General features: G+C 37.8%; 1 protein-coding gene across 1 annotated transcript in view; it reads right to left on the minus strand.

Annotated features, from left to right (window-relative positions):
- Positions 1-8126: 8126 nt before the first annotated feature.
- The window catches only part of CYB5B (cytochrome b5 type B), a 29336-nt gene continuing 19407 nt past the window's right edge, over positions 8127-18055 (minus strand). The window contains exons 4-5 of the mRNA XM_019654592.1: positions 14575-14603; positions 8127-11780 (exon numbers count right to left, since the gene is read on the minus strand). Of these exons, the coding sequence (XP_019510137.1) occupies positions 11687-11780; positions 14575-14603 (123 nt within the window). The 3' untranslated portion in view covers positions 8127-11686. The remainder of the gene's footprint in view (positions 11781-14574; positions 14604-18055) is intronic.

The following is an 18055-nucleotide window of genomic DNA, read 5'->3' on the forward strand; positions in this document are numbered from 1 at the left end:
CATTTTTTAAAAATCTCATTTAGAAAAAGCCCAGACCTCTGAATAGACTTAAGGGTGATAATTCTCAATTGTCATGAACAAGAGATTTCTGAAGTATCCTGAATTCTAGGTTAAAGACAGTTTCCTTTAAAATGCATTGTTCCACTGAGTTCTTATTTCCAGTGCTGGTGTTGAGAAGTTTTGATAACTGTTTCCTGATTCCTTGTTAGTGAACTATTTTTTCTCTTTGGAGGCGTTAAAGACAGTGGTTTTCAACCCTCGCCATGCAACAGAGTCCCCTGAAACAGAGATTGTTTCAACTGATCTGTGGCAGGGCCAGATATTGGGGTTTGGATTTTTTTTAAAGATTTTATTGGGGAATTGAGGGAGGGGAACAGTGCTGGGGAACTGGGGGACGTGGAATAGACAAGTTGCTGTCCTTTTGTTCTTTAGTCTAGTTGTGGAGGACATTGCTTCACTGGCCCATGTTGGTATTGTGATCATTGCGCTCTTCCCAGGTGAGGCAGATCAGTCGCCAGCCTCTGGAAGGCTGCTCACGGCGATTGCTGGCCATTCACGCTGGCTGCCAGCCACTCACCTTAGCTTATGGCAGCCCACTGCAGCAGGGGCTGCAGCCTACGCCGTCACCGGCAACTCACGGCAGCCCAGCTCCAGGTCGAGCTGTTGTTCACCATCTTAGCTGTAGAGGGCGCAGTGTCACTGGCCCTCATGTGGGATCCAAACTGGGGCCCTGCTGCTCAGAGCTGGCATCTCAAGCCAGCTCTTAACCAACGCGCCACTCGGCCGGCCCCTTCTCATCTTCTTGATGAAGTTCTCATCTGCTTCTCTTTACTTTGGGTGCTCCCATTCTCTCCAGCATTAGATCACAATGGTGTGTGCTGTGCCTTTGCTCATTCCTAATCAATGAAAATGAGCCCTTCACCCAGTAGTCAGGGGACTAGGAGACCGCTCCCTTCCCTTGTGCATAGTAAAAGCTGTCAATGGGTGAAAGCAAGCAATCATTTGGAAGATTCTAAGCTTCCTGGGTGAGTCAAATTGGTCGCCGGCTGCTCACGTCCGCTCTTGGCATCTCACACTGGCTGCTGGCCGCTCTCGCTGGCTGCCGGCCACACACGGTAGCTTATGGCAACCACTGCAGCAGAGGCTGCAGCCTATGCCGTCGCCAGCAGACTCACGGCAGCCCAGCTCCAGGTCGAGCTGTTGTTGACCATCTTAGCTGTAGAGGGCGCAGTGTCACTGGCCCTCATGTGGGATCCGAACCGGGGCCCTGCTGCTCAGAGCTAGTGTCCCAAGTCAGCTCTTAACCAACGCGCCACTCGGCCAGCCCAGATATTGGTATTTTTTAATGTTTCAAGGTGATCCAAAGTGTGGCCATGGCTGATGTTTTTGGATTTTCTTATCCTTTCGATTCTGCAATTCCATAATGATGTGCTTTGGTCTGAGTCACTTTTCATTATTGTGCTGAGCACTCGGTGGTTCTTTCATCCTCAAAAATCAATCATTAGTTCTAGGATGTTTTCTTGTATTATTTCTGTGATAATTTCTTAATTTTTCAATGCTAGATCTATTAATTGAGATAGGGTATCACTGGCATGAAACTCTCATTTCCATCTTTTCCTTTTTTTCTACCTATGGGAGATTTCCTGTTTTATTTCCCAACCCTTCTATTGCTTTTTTAAAATTACTGCTCTCATTTAAAAAAACCTTTATTTTGAAATAATTTTAGGCTTACAAAGACTTGCAAAGATAGTACAGAGTTCCCATGTTTTCTTCACCCAGCTTCCTCTACTGTTAACATTTTATAAAACCAAAGTAGAATTATGAAAACTTAAGAAATTAACATTGTGACAATGCTATTAACTACACACATTATTTGAATGTCACCAGGTTTTCCACTGATGTTTTCTGTTCCAGGAACCACTGAAGGCCCCATATTGCATTTGGTTGCCATGTCCCCCTAGTCTCCTTGTCTGTGACAGTTCTTCAGTCTTTCATGACCTTGATACTTTTGAACCTAGTCAGTGATTTTGTTGAATGTCCATCAGTTTGGTTCTGTCTGATATTTTCTCATGATTAAAGTTATGAATTTGAGGGGATACAACAGAAGAGATGTGCTCTTCTCAATGCACCAAGGAGACATGATATTGATATGTTATTACTACCGATGTTCAACTTGATTACCTGGGTAGGGTGATGTCTGCCAGCTTTCTTCACTGTAAAGTTACTGCTTTTCTCTTTGTAAGTAGTAAATGCTTTGCGGGAGTATTTTGAGGCTATGTAAATATCCTGTTTCTTCTTAAGCTTTTGCCCATTAATTTTAGCATTTGTTGGTAGCCTTAAATTTGTAATTTCTAGAATTCATATTCTCTAAATGTTTATTATTATTTTACTTTTATTAGCATTTATTTGATGCTGAATTTACTTCCGGGCCATACGTTTTTGTTTCTTTAGTTTTTTCTGGGAGATCTTTCTCTTCTGTGCAACCTCCTCTTCTGGCTTAGGCACAATCTGCTCTTTTTCAGTTAGGATCATCTCAGTATGGCAGAAGAGCTCACATAGGGGTTAATCCACCCATGACCTCTGTGAGTTCTGTGAAGCATCTTGGGAGCTTTGTTCACCGGGCTGTGCTCCGTGGCCAGAGAAACTACATCTAAGCCCTTAAGTTCAGCATTATTCTGCATTTTTAAGCATATGCAGCAAAAATTCAGCACTCTTCTTGGGCCACTGACTGTGCATGCAGCCCCATTGTTTGGCCTGGCATACCTCCCACTCTACCATTATAAGGATAGAATGGCACACACTGCTTCTGTATAGTGACATCCTTCAGATACTTGGTGGCTTTTTGGATATGCATACCCTTGATGGCCTGGGCAGTTTCACCAGCATTCTTAAAGTGAACCAAAGATTTGAACCTCTCAATTTGCATGATTTTGTGGGGTTTTCTGGGTCAAGTGAATTGCAAACCATTTTCAGAGGTCACCTCAGGCCACTTACAGGAAGTGCTAAATTCCTTTTTAAATAGCATCCTATGTTTTTATTCATAGATACAATATCATCTCTCAGAAGTTATCAGGGTTTTCTTTTCTTCTCTTTTACATTATCTCTTCCTCTGACTTATTTTTTCCTATTTGTTTTGGTCTCTATCTTTCATGTTAAGACTTTCTGAAAATGGTTGATACTCCTAGTCCACTAAAAGCTTTTTTGGATGCTTTGCATCAGCAGAGCTTGTTGAAGGATTTCACTGCAGGGTGACCATGTGGAAGCTGCCAAGTGTCAGTATGTGTAGATCTTTTCTCTTGGACTGAGTTTCTCTGGAGGGCTCTTCCTATCCCCTTCCTTTGGTTATAATCTTGGCCATTGGTATTCTATGAGCCTAGGGGTGGGAATGGAGTGGTGTCAGCAATTCGTAAGAACTACCACTTAATCCCCACTCTCAGCTCCATGCTCACCACTGCCCTCGGCTTTGCCTGATAATCTCTCATCAAGATGTTCTCAGGTTCAACTTTTCCCAGGATTAAACTTCCAGTTTTTGTCAGAGGAGAGAGGCAGTTGCCTAGCTGTGCAGGCTAGGGTTAGTGATGGAGGTGGGTGAGGGTGGGGAGGCGAGTTTAATCCACTGTTTCCAAGGCTGTTATACAGCCTCTACTCTTGGAAGTAAACGGTGCTTCCCAGCTGAGTTTTTCAGGGATCTGCAGTGTCTTCATTCTTGTTGGCTTTTCCTCCTGTAGCCATTTAAATTTGTTTTCTGTACTCTTCTACATTTATTGGCCTTCCATCTTCCAAAAATTTCTTGAGATCTTTCATCAGCTGAGGTGTAGTCTCGTCGTCACTTTTTTTGGATTTATATCCTTGTTTATTCCTTACTCTCATTATTTGTGTGGCTTTTGGAAGGGAGTAGAAATAAACAAGTTTGTTCAAACTACTAGGTTCAGTCAGAAACCCCTGTTATTTTTTTGGTAGTTAAAAAACAATCAAGGGGGTCAGAAGAGTGGCTCAGTTGGTTAAGAGCTCGCTCAAGAGTTTGAGCTCTGAGCAACAGCGGTTCGATGCCCGGCCTGAGCTGAGCAGCTACTGAGCTGCCAACAGATGGCAGGATGGCTCAGCTTAAAAAAAAAAAAATAAAAATACTACTCAAGTATAAAATTCTATGATCCAATATCCCACGCAGAAGAATTCCAAATAATTTATGTAGATACTCCACCTTCAAGAAGGTGGAGCATAGCTCTTTACTCCTTAAGTGCGGGCTGCCCATAATGACTTCCTTCCAATGGAACAGTATGGAAAGTTCCTTCCAAAGATTAAGTTTATAGTACAGAAACCTAATAAACATGACCTCAGTCCTGTGATCAAGGTCAACATCAAGAGTCATAAATCATATTGATAGTATGTATGTATCCTTGATATGATGTGATAAAAATGGCAATTTACCTCTGGAGCCTTCACCCCCTCCCCCAAATATATAACCTCTAATTATAAGAAAAATATCAAATTCCAGTAGAGGGCATCCTACCTGACCAATACTCCTCATAACTGTCAAGGTCATAAAAAACAAGAGTCCAAGAAACTGTCACAGTCAAGAGAAGCCTAAGAAAACATGATTGAATGTAATGTGGGATCCTGGAACAGAAAAGATAGATAAAGACTGAGGAAATATGAATAAAGTGTGAACTTTAACTTTTTTGGACTTTAATAATAATGTATCAATATTGGTTCATTAATTGTACAATAACAAATGGACCAGACTAATGTAAGATGTTAATAGTAAGAGAAACTGGGTGCTGAGTGTAGGGGAACTCTGTCCTATCCTCAACTTTTCTGTCTTTTAAAACTGTTCTAAAAAATAAAGTTTATTTAAAATGTTTCTATGAAACTAATAAACACTGACAGCTGAATCTATTTACAGAGAAAACAGGACTGGTTTGTGGGTATGCCAGAGTGAATGGGGTTCTTGGTTAGTGATGTGGACATTGATTCATCTCAAAATTCTACTTGGGAGTCCTAGATAGTTCTTCAAATTTGGCTACAGTTGTTTGTTCAGACACAGCACGATAAACCATCCTGAATTTACTTCGCCCTCCTTATGGCCCAGCATCATGCAAGATACCCTGAAGGGCGCATAAGACCCTTCTTTCAGAGGGTGTACAGTCCATTAATGAAGACACTTAAATAAAACACACACACACACACACACTGTGATTAGAGTATCTGCCTTGAGCTTAAACCTTAATTTTCAGTATCTTATTCTATAATGATAAATAATCTGAGTGTATATATGTCTTTTTTTTTAAAAAGTGAGGAATAGTTCTTTCCAAAGATACCTAGACTTGGCACAGAATAAAAAGTGAGTATCTGCTTAGGTAGGCTTGGAGAGGCAGAACCCTTACAAAGACTTTACTAAGGCAGGAATGGTTAGGTCAGATAAATTGCAGAGGCCACATTAGTTAGAATACGTGTGTCTCAAGACACTCAATTTGAACTAGCTTAGCACAAAAAGCAAATTTATTGGCTCATACATGAAAGGTCCAGAGGTAGAATTTCGCCTTACATGATGGTCAATGGATATGTTCAAACGGAACTGCACTCATTTTACATAAATGGTCCAAATGATAAACAAATCAGCTTTATTTCTTCCAAATGTTCTCTAGGACAGACTGTTGGGTATGTTTTTGTGGCACAGCGCTAAAAACTGAAAAGTATAGCTGAGGTATTTATTACCTTGTCATCTATTGAATAAAATATAAGGCAACGTTGTTCAAGAAGGGGGAGGCGGGGGTTAGGATGAGAGCTAAGGAAAAATAAAAAAGTTTTAAAAGGAAACAGAAGAGGAGAAAGGGATCAGACTGGGAATCTTGGAAAGCTCAATTTCCTGCGCTGCTCATGGTTTACCTTCTCCCAACTCCTATCTCTATTTGTTCCTGATTAGATTTCTTGGGTCATTAAATCAAAGTAGGCAGATTTATGAGAAGGTACATTATTATTGTGGATATCATCTTGTTTTGTAAGGTAATACCATGACTGTTTCTGAAAAATTTAGATGAGGAAACTAGAGAGAAGATCCCAAAAGCAAGCTTCTTTATGGGAAAATAAAATTCAAACACCTGGGTTTTTTCCTTTTTCACTTTCTAGGTCCATATGGTGCTAAAGTTAACATCACTGTTTCAGTCACAGAGATTAGGGTCAGGAGGAAACAATAGGAAACTGCGTTGAGACTGGCACTGATGGATCAAAAATGCCATTTGTCACATTTGAAACAGCATTTGTATTTACATTATGTTGTGCTTTCTAAATGAACTTGAATCATTTCATGATACAGTGTAACAATTTTGAAAGCTGAAAATGACAAGTTTCCAAATCTTATGCTACATGCTCAAAGTAGATTTTCATTTCTCAGATTTCCACAATTCATAGAGATCGGTTTAGAAGAGGCTAATATCAAGCCAAACAATTAACAATTACTTCTCATTAAAAACAATATATTTACATATATAGGTCCAGGTTAAATCATATCCAGGATCCTAGGTTGGGCGATGGGATAGGTGAAGTTATGCAAGTACTTTTGTGCTGCTTAAGGATTGCCTCACTAGCCTCCAACTCTCTGTCCTGGATAGGTTACCTTTTACCACAAGTTATTTCTAACAGCATAGTTCAAATCAAATTCTCATTAACTGGCTTCAAGAAACTGTTTTGCAAGGGATGTAAGGGTCATTTTAAATAAGTTGTTTCTGCTATGATTATCTTCAACAACTAAGGCTTCTACTAAACAGCAGCTATTTTTTAGTATCCACTAATTAAGAAAATGATATTATTATTGGTTCCATTTTATTAATCATACACGGAAACATATGGGAATCAATAGTAGCTCCGTTGGGCATATTATATATTTTGGCATAGCTAGAGCTTAGCTTTTATGTAAAACCACCAACAGTAGAAATTGAGTTTTAGGGCTCAATTTGGGTTTTTAAACGCTAGCTCTCCTGTTAATTGTGTGGCCTCGGTCAAGTCAAGAGGCTCTCTGAGTCACTGATAAAATTTGGATACCCCCATCTACCATGGAAGGATCCTAAAGGGGAAGGATCAGAAACGTTTGTAAACTATCAAAGACATTACAAGGCATATAGTAGGTGTCACATAAGTGATAGTATTAATAACTGCATCCTCATGTTTCATCTGAAAGCAACTCTATAGTCTCTCCACAATGTTTACTAAAAGAATTAAGTTTTTTAAATGCTGGCATATATGTGATTAAGCTGAGTGGGCCTTGAAATATCTAGTATTGATATCTATTTAAGCTAATCAAAGTTAAGTTGCCGTTACCTACAATTACCAGAAATTTAGTAGAAATTAGTGTTTCTTACCTTAAATTTACATAATTGAATCATATTCTTCTACCTCAGGTTTTCAGGAATCAACCAGGATTTGTCAAACACCTGCCAAATACTCAGCATCAGGAAGAGTCCAGTGATATGAATTATTAAAATTAGAGATTAAACATTAGATTCAAATGCTAATAAGGAACTATCCTTTCCTGTTAGTAACCCTCAGTTCATGTGATAGTGAAATAGCCAAGCCCTCATGAACAATGTCTCATTAGTAGTGTTAGAAGGCTATCAGTAGATTTTAAAATTAATGAGAAAAATCATTTACTTCCCTTGTTTTATTAACAGTCACTAGAACTTCAACTTCAGTGTTTAATTTTTCCTAACAGGTTAGCTACTTCCAAGAAAAACAATCATGTGTAGACCGGCATTGCAGATAACAAAATATTATTACCTTGTACTTGCTTCTCTTTACCAGGTGGTTTCGGTAAAAACCGAACTCCCAACGTGTCTACCTGGTTGTCACTTCACATCCATCGATACAGCAAAAGTCTTGATTTTTGCCTCTCATGATTACCAAACAAGCAAACAAGCAAATCCCTTCCAAGAAAGGGCTGCAGCAAGAATCCTGAAAACCCACAGAACACCCCCCCACGCCATTACACTAAACACAGAATTAATACAGATACAGGTGACTTTCATGATCCTCAAATTCTTCCAGTACACCTGAGAAATTAAAGAGTCAACACTTCTACTTTAAAAAAAAAAAAGTTAAAAAAAGAAATAAAATAATAACTGTACTCAGGGCAAGAAAAGGAAAACAGTATCTTTATTGTGTGTAGTTCTAACAAACATTCACTATGTGCACATTCCAGCAGAAAGAGACAAAGATCTTTGTTCAAAATATGCTGAAATAAAATAGGTAAACAAACTCCATTATTGAATACACAAAAGGAAATGTTAATATTACTCATTCACAGTCAAGGATGAAGTAAAAAGAAAGGAAGTTAAGTAATCGTTAATAACGTTTTAGCAAATGTAAAATATGGATGTGTGCAAAGAGTGGCTCGTAAAACTCATGAGGAAGATGCTAGATGTAGGGTAGGTAACTTAAATACCTCTGCTTCTTGGAACCTCCCTCTGAGATCACCCCACAAATTCCAAACCAGGCTCTTTCGGAGCACAACAGCCCAATAGAACCAAACTCCCCATTACTTTTGTGATATATACAAACCGAATGAGATGGTTAAAAAGGAATCAATTTCTCATTGAGACAAGACATGTCTGAATCTATTTCTCCCGGGAAGGAAGTAATGAACATTAACATTCCACATTTTAATCTCCTAAAACAGAATTTAACCAGATAGCTCTCACTTGAGGTTTTAAGCATGAGATACCAAGAGTAATGATATACTGGGCTGTAAAGCATTTTTCATTGCTCTACTTCAGGACTAAATGACTATGAACGCAATGATGCTCTTATTTCACAACATATGCTTTTATGACAATTGCTCACAGAACTTTACAGGATCAAATTAGAGGTTCTAATGGATTTTTGTTTCTGCTTAAGTGGTCACATAAGAATTAAACATAATATAAACTATCCCCACCACTTTCTTGTCTTTATAAATGTGTAAGTCATTTGGAAACCGAACCAATTCCCAAGAGACGGGCTGGGAAATTTTGGAGACCCGGCACTAATATCCCTATTTTGGTGGCATCAACCGTCCCTCTTCTCCTCCTTTTGTGATCCCCGGCCATTATGGGTACCGTATGGTGTGCAGCCACAGCTAAGTTTCCTTGGAAATAAACCAAACACCCCAGAGACTGGTTCCAGGAGACACAGTCAGCCAACAGGGACTGGCTCCACTCGCTTCTGAGGGGTTTTCATGACCTACCAATGTTGAGACTGTTTTGAAAATTCGAGTCCACCTCTTAAAACAAAAGTCCTTTTTTGATGGATTTGGCTAACATCGTGCATTACTTTATTGTTCAGAAAAACCTCTGCAAACACTCACACAAGCTCTACTTTTCACCTGGCTGTTTACATAGGCAGCAGAATAATAGCAAATGGACTCAAAAGTGGTTTTTATAATATAAAGTGACATCACATTAGCAGATCAAAAGAAGCCCTGGGTATTAGATGGATTTCATGGATGGTAGAGACAAAGTCTAAAAATCTTTTCCTCTGGCTTTGAGTAAAAACAAGTCCAGATATAAACAGGAAAAGGCAATCAATATGAAATAGAAAAACATACCTTTTGCATTGGTGTTTACCCTAAAAATTATCAAAAACACCAATTTTACTTAAGACTATCGTTCTTTAATGTTTCTTATAAGCCAGATGTTTTTCATTCAATTCTGGAGACTGCCAGCACACTTTTGAATGATCCAAGTTATCTTCCGGCTTAGTTTTAGCCTGAACTTTCGTTCCCTTTCCAGCTCCTCAATACTCCTTTGTTTTTTACTTCTACCCAACATGGTCCCATGTAATCATGCAACCTACAGGAATTCTATACCAATTCTTATTCATGGCAACCCTTCCTTGTCTTCAAATGAAGGAGCATCAGTAGTCACACCACTTTGGCTACACAATAACCAATAATTTTTTTTTAATAAATGATCTTAAAGTGGCATCTTATACTACATACAAAACATTTTCTAACAATAAAAGTTTGACTATACCCCTATCCCTAATGTATAAAATTAATCAAGAACCCTCCCCCCACACCCAAATCACTCCAGAATGTCATACCCTAGTGTGCAAATATAAGGGTAATATTATTTTGATGAATTCTGAATTCACTCAACTGCTAAATCACAGGATACAAGACCTGGGTTGAACTTTTTCTTAAATAGTTTGCATGGCAGACACTGGTTTGCTGGGCAGTTTCCCATCTTGTCAAGTCCCTGGCAAGCAGGACGCAGGGAGGAGATACTGAGCAGAGCCCATGCACCTTCCTGACCACGCTGCTCCCTGCGGCACAGGACAATGGCTCAGCAGCAGACTGGAAATCCTCAAAGGATGGGGACAAAAATCACCACAAACAGTTGTTAACAGAAAACAGCCAGTGTACTGTCTCCTCAGGTGTTTCCACAGGAAAAAAAAAAAAAAAAGTAAAGTCCAATATGCCAAAGAAATTCCTGAACCAAGAAGAAACAGTAAGGTAATTCTAAGTAATAACCTACTCCTCAATGAAACAGTCATCTGAGAAAAAAAACTACCAGTTTTTTTTCCTTTTATTTTAAATGGAAAAACAACAAAACCACAAATTGGAGCCATGGAGGTAAAAATACAGATGAAACGGAAAACATTCTCTTGTTGCCATCTTCCCCTCTCCAGTGCCACTTGACTATGGAAGTTATTTTACTAGGGCAAGCAGAAGATCAAATATTATATCTCTGATCAATTTGGAGCCCCTTACTTTTGATAATATAGGGAATAAGAAAGTTTCTAACCAATAAACCAAAAAAGCAGCAAGAATCCCTGGTAAAGCTCTATAGACATAATTACAAATTTACATTTTACTAATAAAAGATGGTTGGGGGAAAGAAAAAAGATGAATAGAAATGGGTGCCAAACCAAAGTAAAGGATGAAGTCTTTGGTGCTTTTCCTAAACTTCTGTCCTATAGTATTTCTCAGTATTTTTCAAACGAAAGATTGCTGTGAATTCGCCCTGTGTCTCCATTCCAAGAAATATTAATAAAAGGGAAGCACGGTTCTGTCCAGCACCACTTGATAGACTGAGGAGGTGGCAAGAGCTACCTGCTCCACCAGCTCGGGAGGGAGGAGACGACCCCATGGATCTTTCTGGTTTTAACAAATATAAACAAGGAACAAGATCATTTGGCAGTTGTGGTTGAAGTCATAGGTGTGCACCTTTACTTCATGAATTAAACCCCTTATGACAAATAATAGAATTAAGCCAGAATTCAAAATAATATTTACTTACAAGAAAAATGGAAAAAGAAAAGCTTCAAAACCCGAGCGTGCAGCTGTGTTAAGAATGTCTAATGCGCATTCCAAGGATTGGAAAGCAGGCATTTTTACCAAAGGGCGATGTCACTAGGACATACGGATTGCAATAATTAACAGAAAGTTTTGTGCTATGAAAGTGCTCGTGGAAACCAGTGAAGAGAGGAAACATGGGCAAGGACACAGAACAACGAGCAGGTGCTTGGGAGTAAGGCTCTGAGAAAGGACACTGTCCCCAGGTCTGAGGCGGATGCCTGGCCAACCATCTGGGTTCCAAGGGGGAAGAAAACGACTCTGGCAGGATTTGAGGATAGCGCACCGCTGCAGCCTTCAAACAAGTCTCTGGTTTTCACTCCCAAGTGGATGTGTTTTCCAGGCGTCACCAAGGCCTCCTCAGGAGGACTTGCTTTCCGAAGTGTAGCAATAACGGTACAGGAAACCTAACAGAATGGCGCCTATGATGGGGAAAATCCAGTATGACCAGCAACTAGAAGTGGGGGAAAAGCAATGAAGTCATGAACATTTTATACCAAACATCTGTCATCTTTCAGCACTCACATTTAATATTCTTATAAGCAAAGAGTTTTTATTTACTCTAGGAAATTTAACAGCTTCTATCATACAGTAGTTGAAGAAAAACAAGTATTTGGATTGGAGTGACAATATTAAATGATATTTTTTTAAAAGATTAAAAATAGAATGTATAGTATGACACCAAAAGAAGATATATATATACACACCTCCAGATGTGTTTTTATAAAGACATAGAGTGATTCTTTCTTGGTTATGGAATTATGAATAGTTCAAATTTTCCTTCTTTGTGCTTTTTCACATATTCTACAATTAATATTTTCGAACAGCAAAAAGCCACCATTTTATACATGTATATAATTATAAAATTAGAAGCAATAACATCTAATACAACTATTGGCAATATTGTATCTGCCTCACATGTATTTTTTAAATGTAACCCTCACAACAACCCCTATGAAGTAGGTTCTACTATTATATACATTTTATACACAGGAAATACAAGCTTTGCATCCAAAATCACAAAGCGAAGTTAGTCAAGCAGTCTGATTCCAAACCCATCCTCTTAATCTCTAGTAAAATAAAGAGACAGACAGACAGACACAGACACACACACACATACACAGGGTAGGTTGATAGTTTTAATAAAATTAGGTAAATGATAGTTGGTTTAAAAAGTCCTTAAGAGACATTCCTTAGGAGTTTCAGAACAGTCATCATTCTCCTTAAAATAATTCTTCTCCAATAGAGCTTACTGGCTAGCACTGCTAGTTTTAAGGTGTGATTCTTCCATGATCCAAATGACCTGGCTGCCCCCTCTACTTAAGACATATGCAGTCTTGGTATTAAAAGATTTTGAAGCCAATAAAGCCAGCTGAGGTTTAATAATAAAAAGGTGTCTTTTTGCCTAAACATGCCTAGCACTTTGTACACTTAAGTATGGCAAAAGCCGCTCTGGACAAGTTTAGAGAATCAGCCAGGTAGCTTTGTTAAAAAAAAAAAAAGCAAGTTGGCATGTCCAATAGCAATACAACACATGGGAACTTAGAAGTAATCTCCCCATAAGAGTCGGGAATTCAGATATCTTGGAGAGCAACCACAAGAGACAAAAGAGTTTAAAAGCAGGATCTTTGAGAAAACAATGAAGAGAAATTCTTCAGTACAGAAGACTAAGAATCGTTGACCACCAGCGCTCATAAAATCCTTCATAATACTTAACTGCCACCGAGAACGGAACCAGAGAAAATGCATTTATGCTGCACCAAAGGAGATTAAGGCTCAACAGTAGCTTCCTGGCCATAATACACAACTCTCTTCTTGGAGAGTCACTCAGCTTATTGCATGCAGTTGTGATTCATTTCTTTTGGTTGCTTTATAGCATTCCATTGTATCGATATACCAGAATGAATTCATGTATTTTATTAATGAATGGTTATTTGGGCTATTCCCATATTTTAAGATCTTGAATAACGCTGCTATGAACATTTTGGCACGTGTTTTCCTGGTATACTTGTGCACACATTTCTCCCTCGAGTTCATCCTTAGAAATGGAATTGCTGGGTCAAATTATTCATTTTGCCAAATTTACTAAATAATGCCCATCTGTTTTCCAAAGTGACCGTACCCATTTATGCTACCCTCAGAGGGCCCCTGATTTCTAGAACTTTTAATTTTTGTCAATCTGGTGTGAAATATACCCTATGATTTTAATTTGCGTCTCTCTGATGACAAATGAAATTAAACCTGTTTCTCATATGCTTATATTTGTGTTTTGTCTTCGATAGGGTGCTTGTTTAAGTCTTTTTCTCATATTCTGTTTTTTTTTAATTGATTTGTAGGAATTCTTTATGTATTCTGCATAATAATTCTTAATCAGTTTTATCTGTAGCATAAGTCGATTGCAAGCTTGTGGCTTGTATTTTCAAATTCTTTATGAAGCATTTGGCTGAGCATAAAATAAGTCCTTAATATTAAGGAAGCTGAATTTACTAATAGTTTCCTTTGAGTTTGCACTGCACTTTTGTAATATTCTGTCCATCACCTCAAATTTAAAAAAACATGATGCTTTTGTAGGGAAAAAATACACATTTTCTCTCTCTGAGGTCTCTTTAAGAGGGATCTCAGAAAAATGAAACAGCTTTATATACTCTGTATAAAGATTTTTTTACAAGCCAAGGATTCCACAGTCATCTCAAGTAGAGGTACTTAAGGAATGGTAAACGTACACCTTTCAGAGCTAATACTACTGTATTACTGATATTACTGTTAAGAGACATTTTGTAAGTAAACTTTTAGAAAACCCAACCCAAATTCTTGACTATGACTGCAATATGTAATTTTTTTCTTCTGTAAAATGTAATAATAGCACCTTACCTTACAGAGTGGTTGTGAAAATTAAATGACCTTAAGTTTTAGGTGGAAGTTTTATAGCTGAGCTGAGCTGCAGAACTGGGCTTGACTTTATAATAGTTACTTGTCCACGCATACTAGCCTCTTACTGAGTGTGACTGCCATTCACGTCACAAGATTTAAAAACTACTCAAGGCATGAACTTCTGAGATCACTCAAAATGATTAAAACTTTAAAAATTAATTTTATTCATGCTAAGGAACTACTGAATTTGTAGTAATTTTGGCCAAAAAAGAATTAGCTATCAAACTGTACTCTTATGTCATACATATATATTTACAGAAGAACCTCTTGTCAGACATTACATTGAGCATAAGGAAGTACATTAAGGGGCTACTAACCTTTTGCATGTGTTATTTTTCGAAGGGTCCTGAAGAAGATGCAGATCCAAAAATGAGAAACAAAAAGCATGAAGATTAACACAATATAAAAATCTTCTTGAATATCTACATAAACTCTGTAGCTAATAACAGAACTTCATCTTTCATGCAATTTCATGTTTACAAATCTATATGCGATGGGTGTGCTGGGAATTCTACTTCTAATAATATACTGGTATTCCCTAGTGAAGAACCATTAATGGAAGCATAAAGAAATGACCTAAACATTTTTTAAAGGTAAAGAAATGCTATTGATACAAACTGTATTGAAATGGACTAATTTGCAGTCACAATGATATGCTTGGTTCACCTGGGCTTGCCACTGGCAGTAGCTAAGATCACATTTTCTGAAAACGTATTCTGAATAGAAATTCTTATCTTATAATATATAGATTAATTATAATATATAGATTAACTCTAAAGCATGCAGATGATTGTTTTGTGGCTTATAGAACTGAGAGCTGGCTTACTCTCTGAAATTATAATAATTATGATTAGAAAACTTAGGGTTTATTTCATAATGAAAAGGGGAAAAATGGAGTTAAGGGAAAGAAAATACCTAAATAACCTTAAAAACAAAATCTTGACAATAAAAAGTAATGAAGTACTGATAATATGCTACAACATGGATGAATCTTGAAAACATCATGCTAAGTGAAAAGAAGCCAGATACAAAAAAACCCCACTCATTATATATGTCCATTTGTATGAAATGTTCAGAATACGTCAATCTAGAGGCAGAAAGCAGAGCACTGGTTTCCCAGGGCTCAGGGGAAGACGAGTTGGAGGAAAATTGAAAACGATTGCTAATGGTTTGGGGTTTCTTTTTGGAATGATGAAAATGTTCCAAAATTGACTATGATTACGGTTGCACAGCTCTGTGAATATATGAAAAAGCCTCGACTTGTACATCTTAAACAGGTGAACTGGATGGGATCTGAATTATATATTAATAAAGCTGTTACTAAATTTTTAAAATTCAAATTAAGTAAATATCAAATGAAACTGTTGATTCTATTAATTAACTGTCTAGTACGAAAGGCCTGCTACCTTACTGCCAGAGAACAATAACCCATTCACATAGGTTACTGCTGCCCAAAATATCATCTCCGCCAGTATGTAGAAGTATGCCAGGGTGTGAACACAGAACATTAGCTGTTTAACCACCAATGTCAGTAATCTCCAAGAATTTCCAAAAACCCTACATACTGGCCTAGATACTTTAGAGCAGACCATGAAATGAGTTTTAACTTCATATATCCAAAATACTGTCATGCAAATGAATACATGCCCCAAACCTGAAAGAAATTAGCCTACAGGCAAGTAAAACGTCTAATAGTAAGTTTTAGATAAACCATAATTATATGCTACTATACTTCTTTGTGACCTTAATAATTACTGTTATCTGGAACATCTCTACCAGAATAGTGTGAATAGGGCTAATTAAAACGTGTCACAGGTCAGTCTTTGTGAAAATACAACAAACGTTTTACAGATTTGGAAAGTGGCGTTAGTGGTTAATTTATAATGTTATCTTTTTAAATATTCCACTATAGCAGCCAAGAAGTAACTGAATTGCATCAAGAAAATGTCCATGGTCTTTTATGCTTTATCCACACACATACCAATGATTTATAACAAAAAATGTAGAGTTAATATTTTTTAAAAATGGGATAATTTGAAAGGTTTACATGAGAGCACTATGGAGTAATAAATGTATTAGATGTTTAATCTGGAATCACATTAAAAGCCATGTATAGTTTGTATAAATGGGTTCTCTAGATTTCAAAACTCTTAGCCTCTTTTACAACCAAAAGCCCTGGACATGTGCTAACTAGTGAGCCTTAAACAATATAGTGAATAAACTGAGAGAAGAAAAAGAGGGAGAGAGACCAGAGAGAACCAGGACCATAAAATGCTGAAATTCCACTAGCTTCCAGCAAGCAAAAAAAAATTAAAATATACATGTTTTTTAACTAAGTACCTCGACCCATGTTTTAAGATCAATCCTTCTCCAGAGGCAAAAAAGGCCAACTTCCCCAACACTGAAGGAAGGAGAGAAAGAAGTGTGTCCTCTCTTTAGTAGACTGACAGCCAAGTAAATGCCAAACTACAGTGACTCCACTTTTAATCAACTGTAATGAAAGAGTTATTTAAGACACTGCTCTTAGTAGCCAACTACCTCAGCCAAGTTTGGAAAGAAGCCAAATAAGTTATTTTTAAATTTAGAAAATTAAAAAGAAAAAGGTTCTATTAACACAATCCCTTCCTTCACCTCCACCCTTCTGTGCTCTCTACACACAGTTCCCCAATTCTCACTTCCACTGCAAAACTCTTGTGCTGAATCTTATGGATGTCTAAGTGAAATTTCAACAGCTCACGATTGACTTTAACCTATCTCTTTGGGGGTTCAAGCATATCTGGCTGGTTATGTTCTTGCCCATATTTCTATTTACATGCAAGATTTTTGGTCAAGAGAACAGTGACTGCTCTCACTCTTTGGCATGGAAAATAGTATTGCAATACTATATGATTTTAGTTACAAGACAGCAGAGCAAATGCAGAGTTCTGGAAAAGCCTTACCAAATAATTAATATACATGTTTCTTTATTCTCTAAGGGATCTGGAATACACTTCCAAATAACCAAACTGCTTTAGGTCTACTCTGATTTCAGCTCAAAATTAACAGAAATTAGCTGTTTAAATAAATTGGTTCCTAAAGTTCAAGGTTCATTAAGGCTTTAATTTCCTCATAAAATAAATAAATACTACCTTAATACATATAAATACAAAAACTAACCTTCGCAGGATAAAAGGAAATATTTCATCTCTGAGTAAGCTTTTCATAAAGCTGCTCATAACTGAAGTTACATCTGAGATCTTCCAGCTCGATGCTACACCAGTTTTCTCACTTATAAAATAAAAGGCTCAGACCAGATTAACTTGAATTCTAAAAGTCATATTCAGTCAACTCAACACAATTTTCTGACCCAAGAGCATTTTAGCAAAACCTACAAAAGCAGCCTTGTAAAGGCCAGAGAGGAGGAAACAGCGTTCTCCCATGTGTAGGAAGACTGGAGCGCTACCACACGTAGGTTTTTCTATCTGTCACCAGGTAATATATAAAGGTGTGCTCTTCCAGATACTCTCCTGAGAGGCACTGCACCATAAGTACTGACCCTCACTGACACTGCTAAAAGAATGATAAAGAAATGTCATAATTGGCAAATATATGGGAAGAACTTGGGGGTTAGTAGGGGCAGTTTTACTATGGAATACTGTATGAAAAAACATGGGAGAACACACACTTAAAAAATGGTGTACTTGGGCTGGCCGAGTGGCTTGATGGTTAAGAACTGGCTTGGGATACCAGAGGGCCCCGGTTCGGATCCCACATATGAGGGCCAGTGACACTGCCCTCTACAGCTAAGATGCTGAACAA

Source organism: Hipposideros armiger, unplaced genomic scaffold (genome assembly GCF_001890085.2).
Source record: "Hipposideros armiger isolate ML-2016 unplaced genomic scaffold, ASM189008v1 scaffold_9, whole genome shotgun sequence".
Taxonomy (NCBI): Eukaryota; Metazoa; Chordata; class Mammalia; order Chiroptera; family Hipposideridae; genus Hipposideros; species Hipposideros armiger.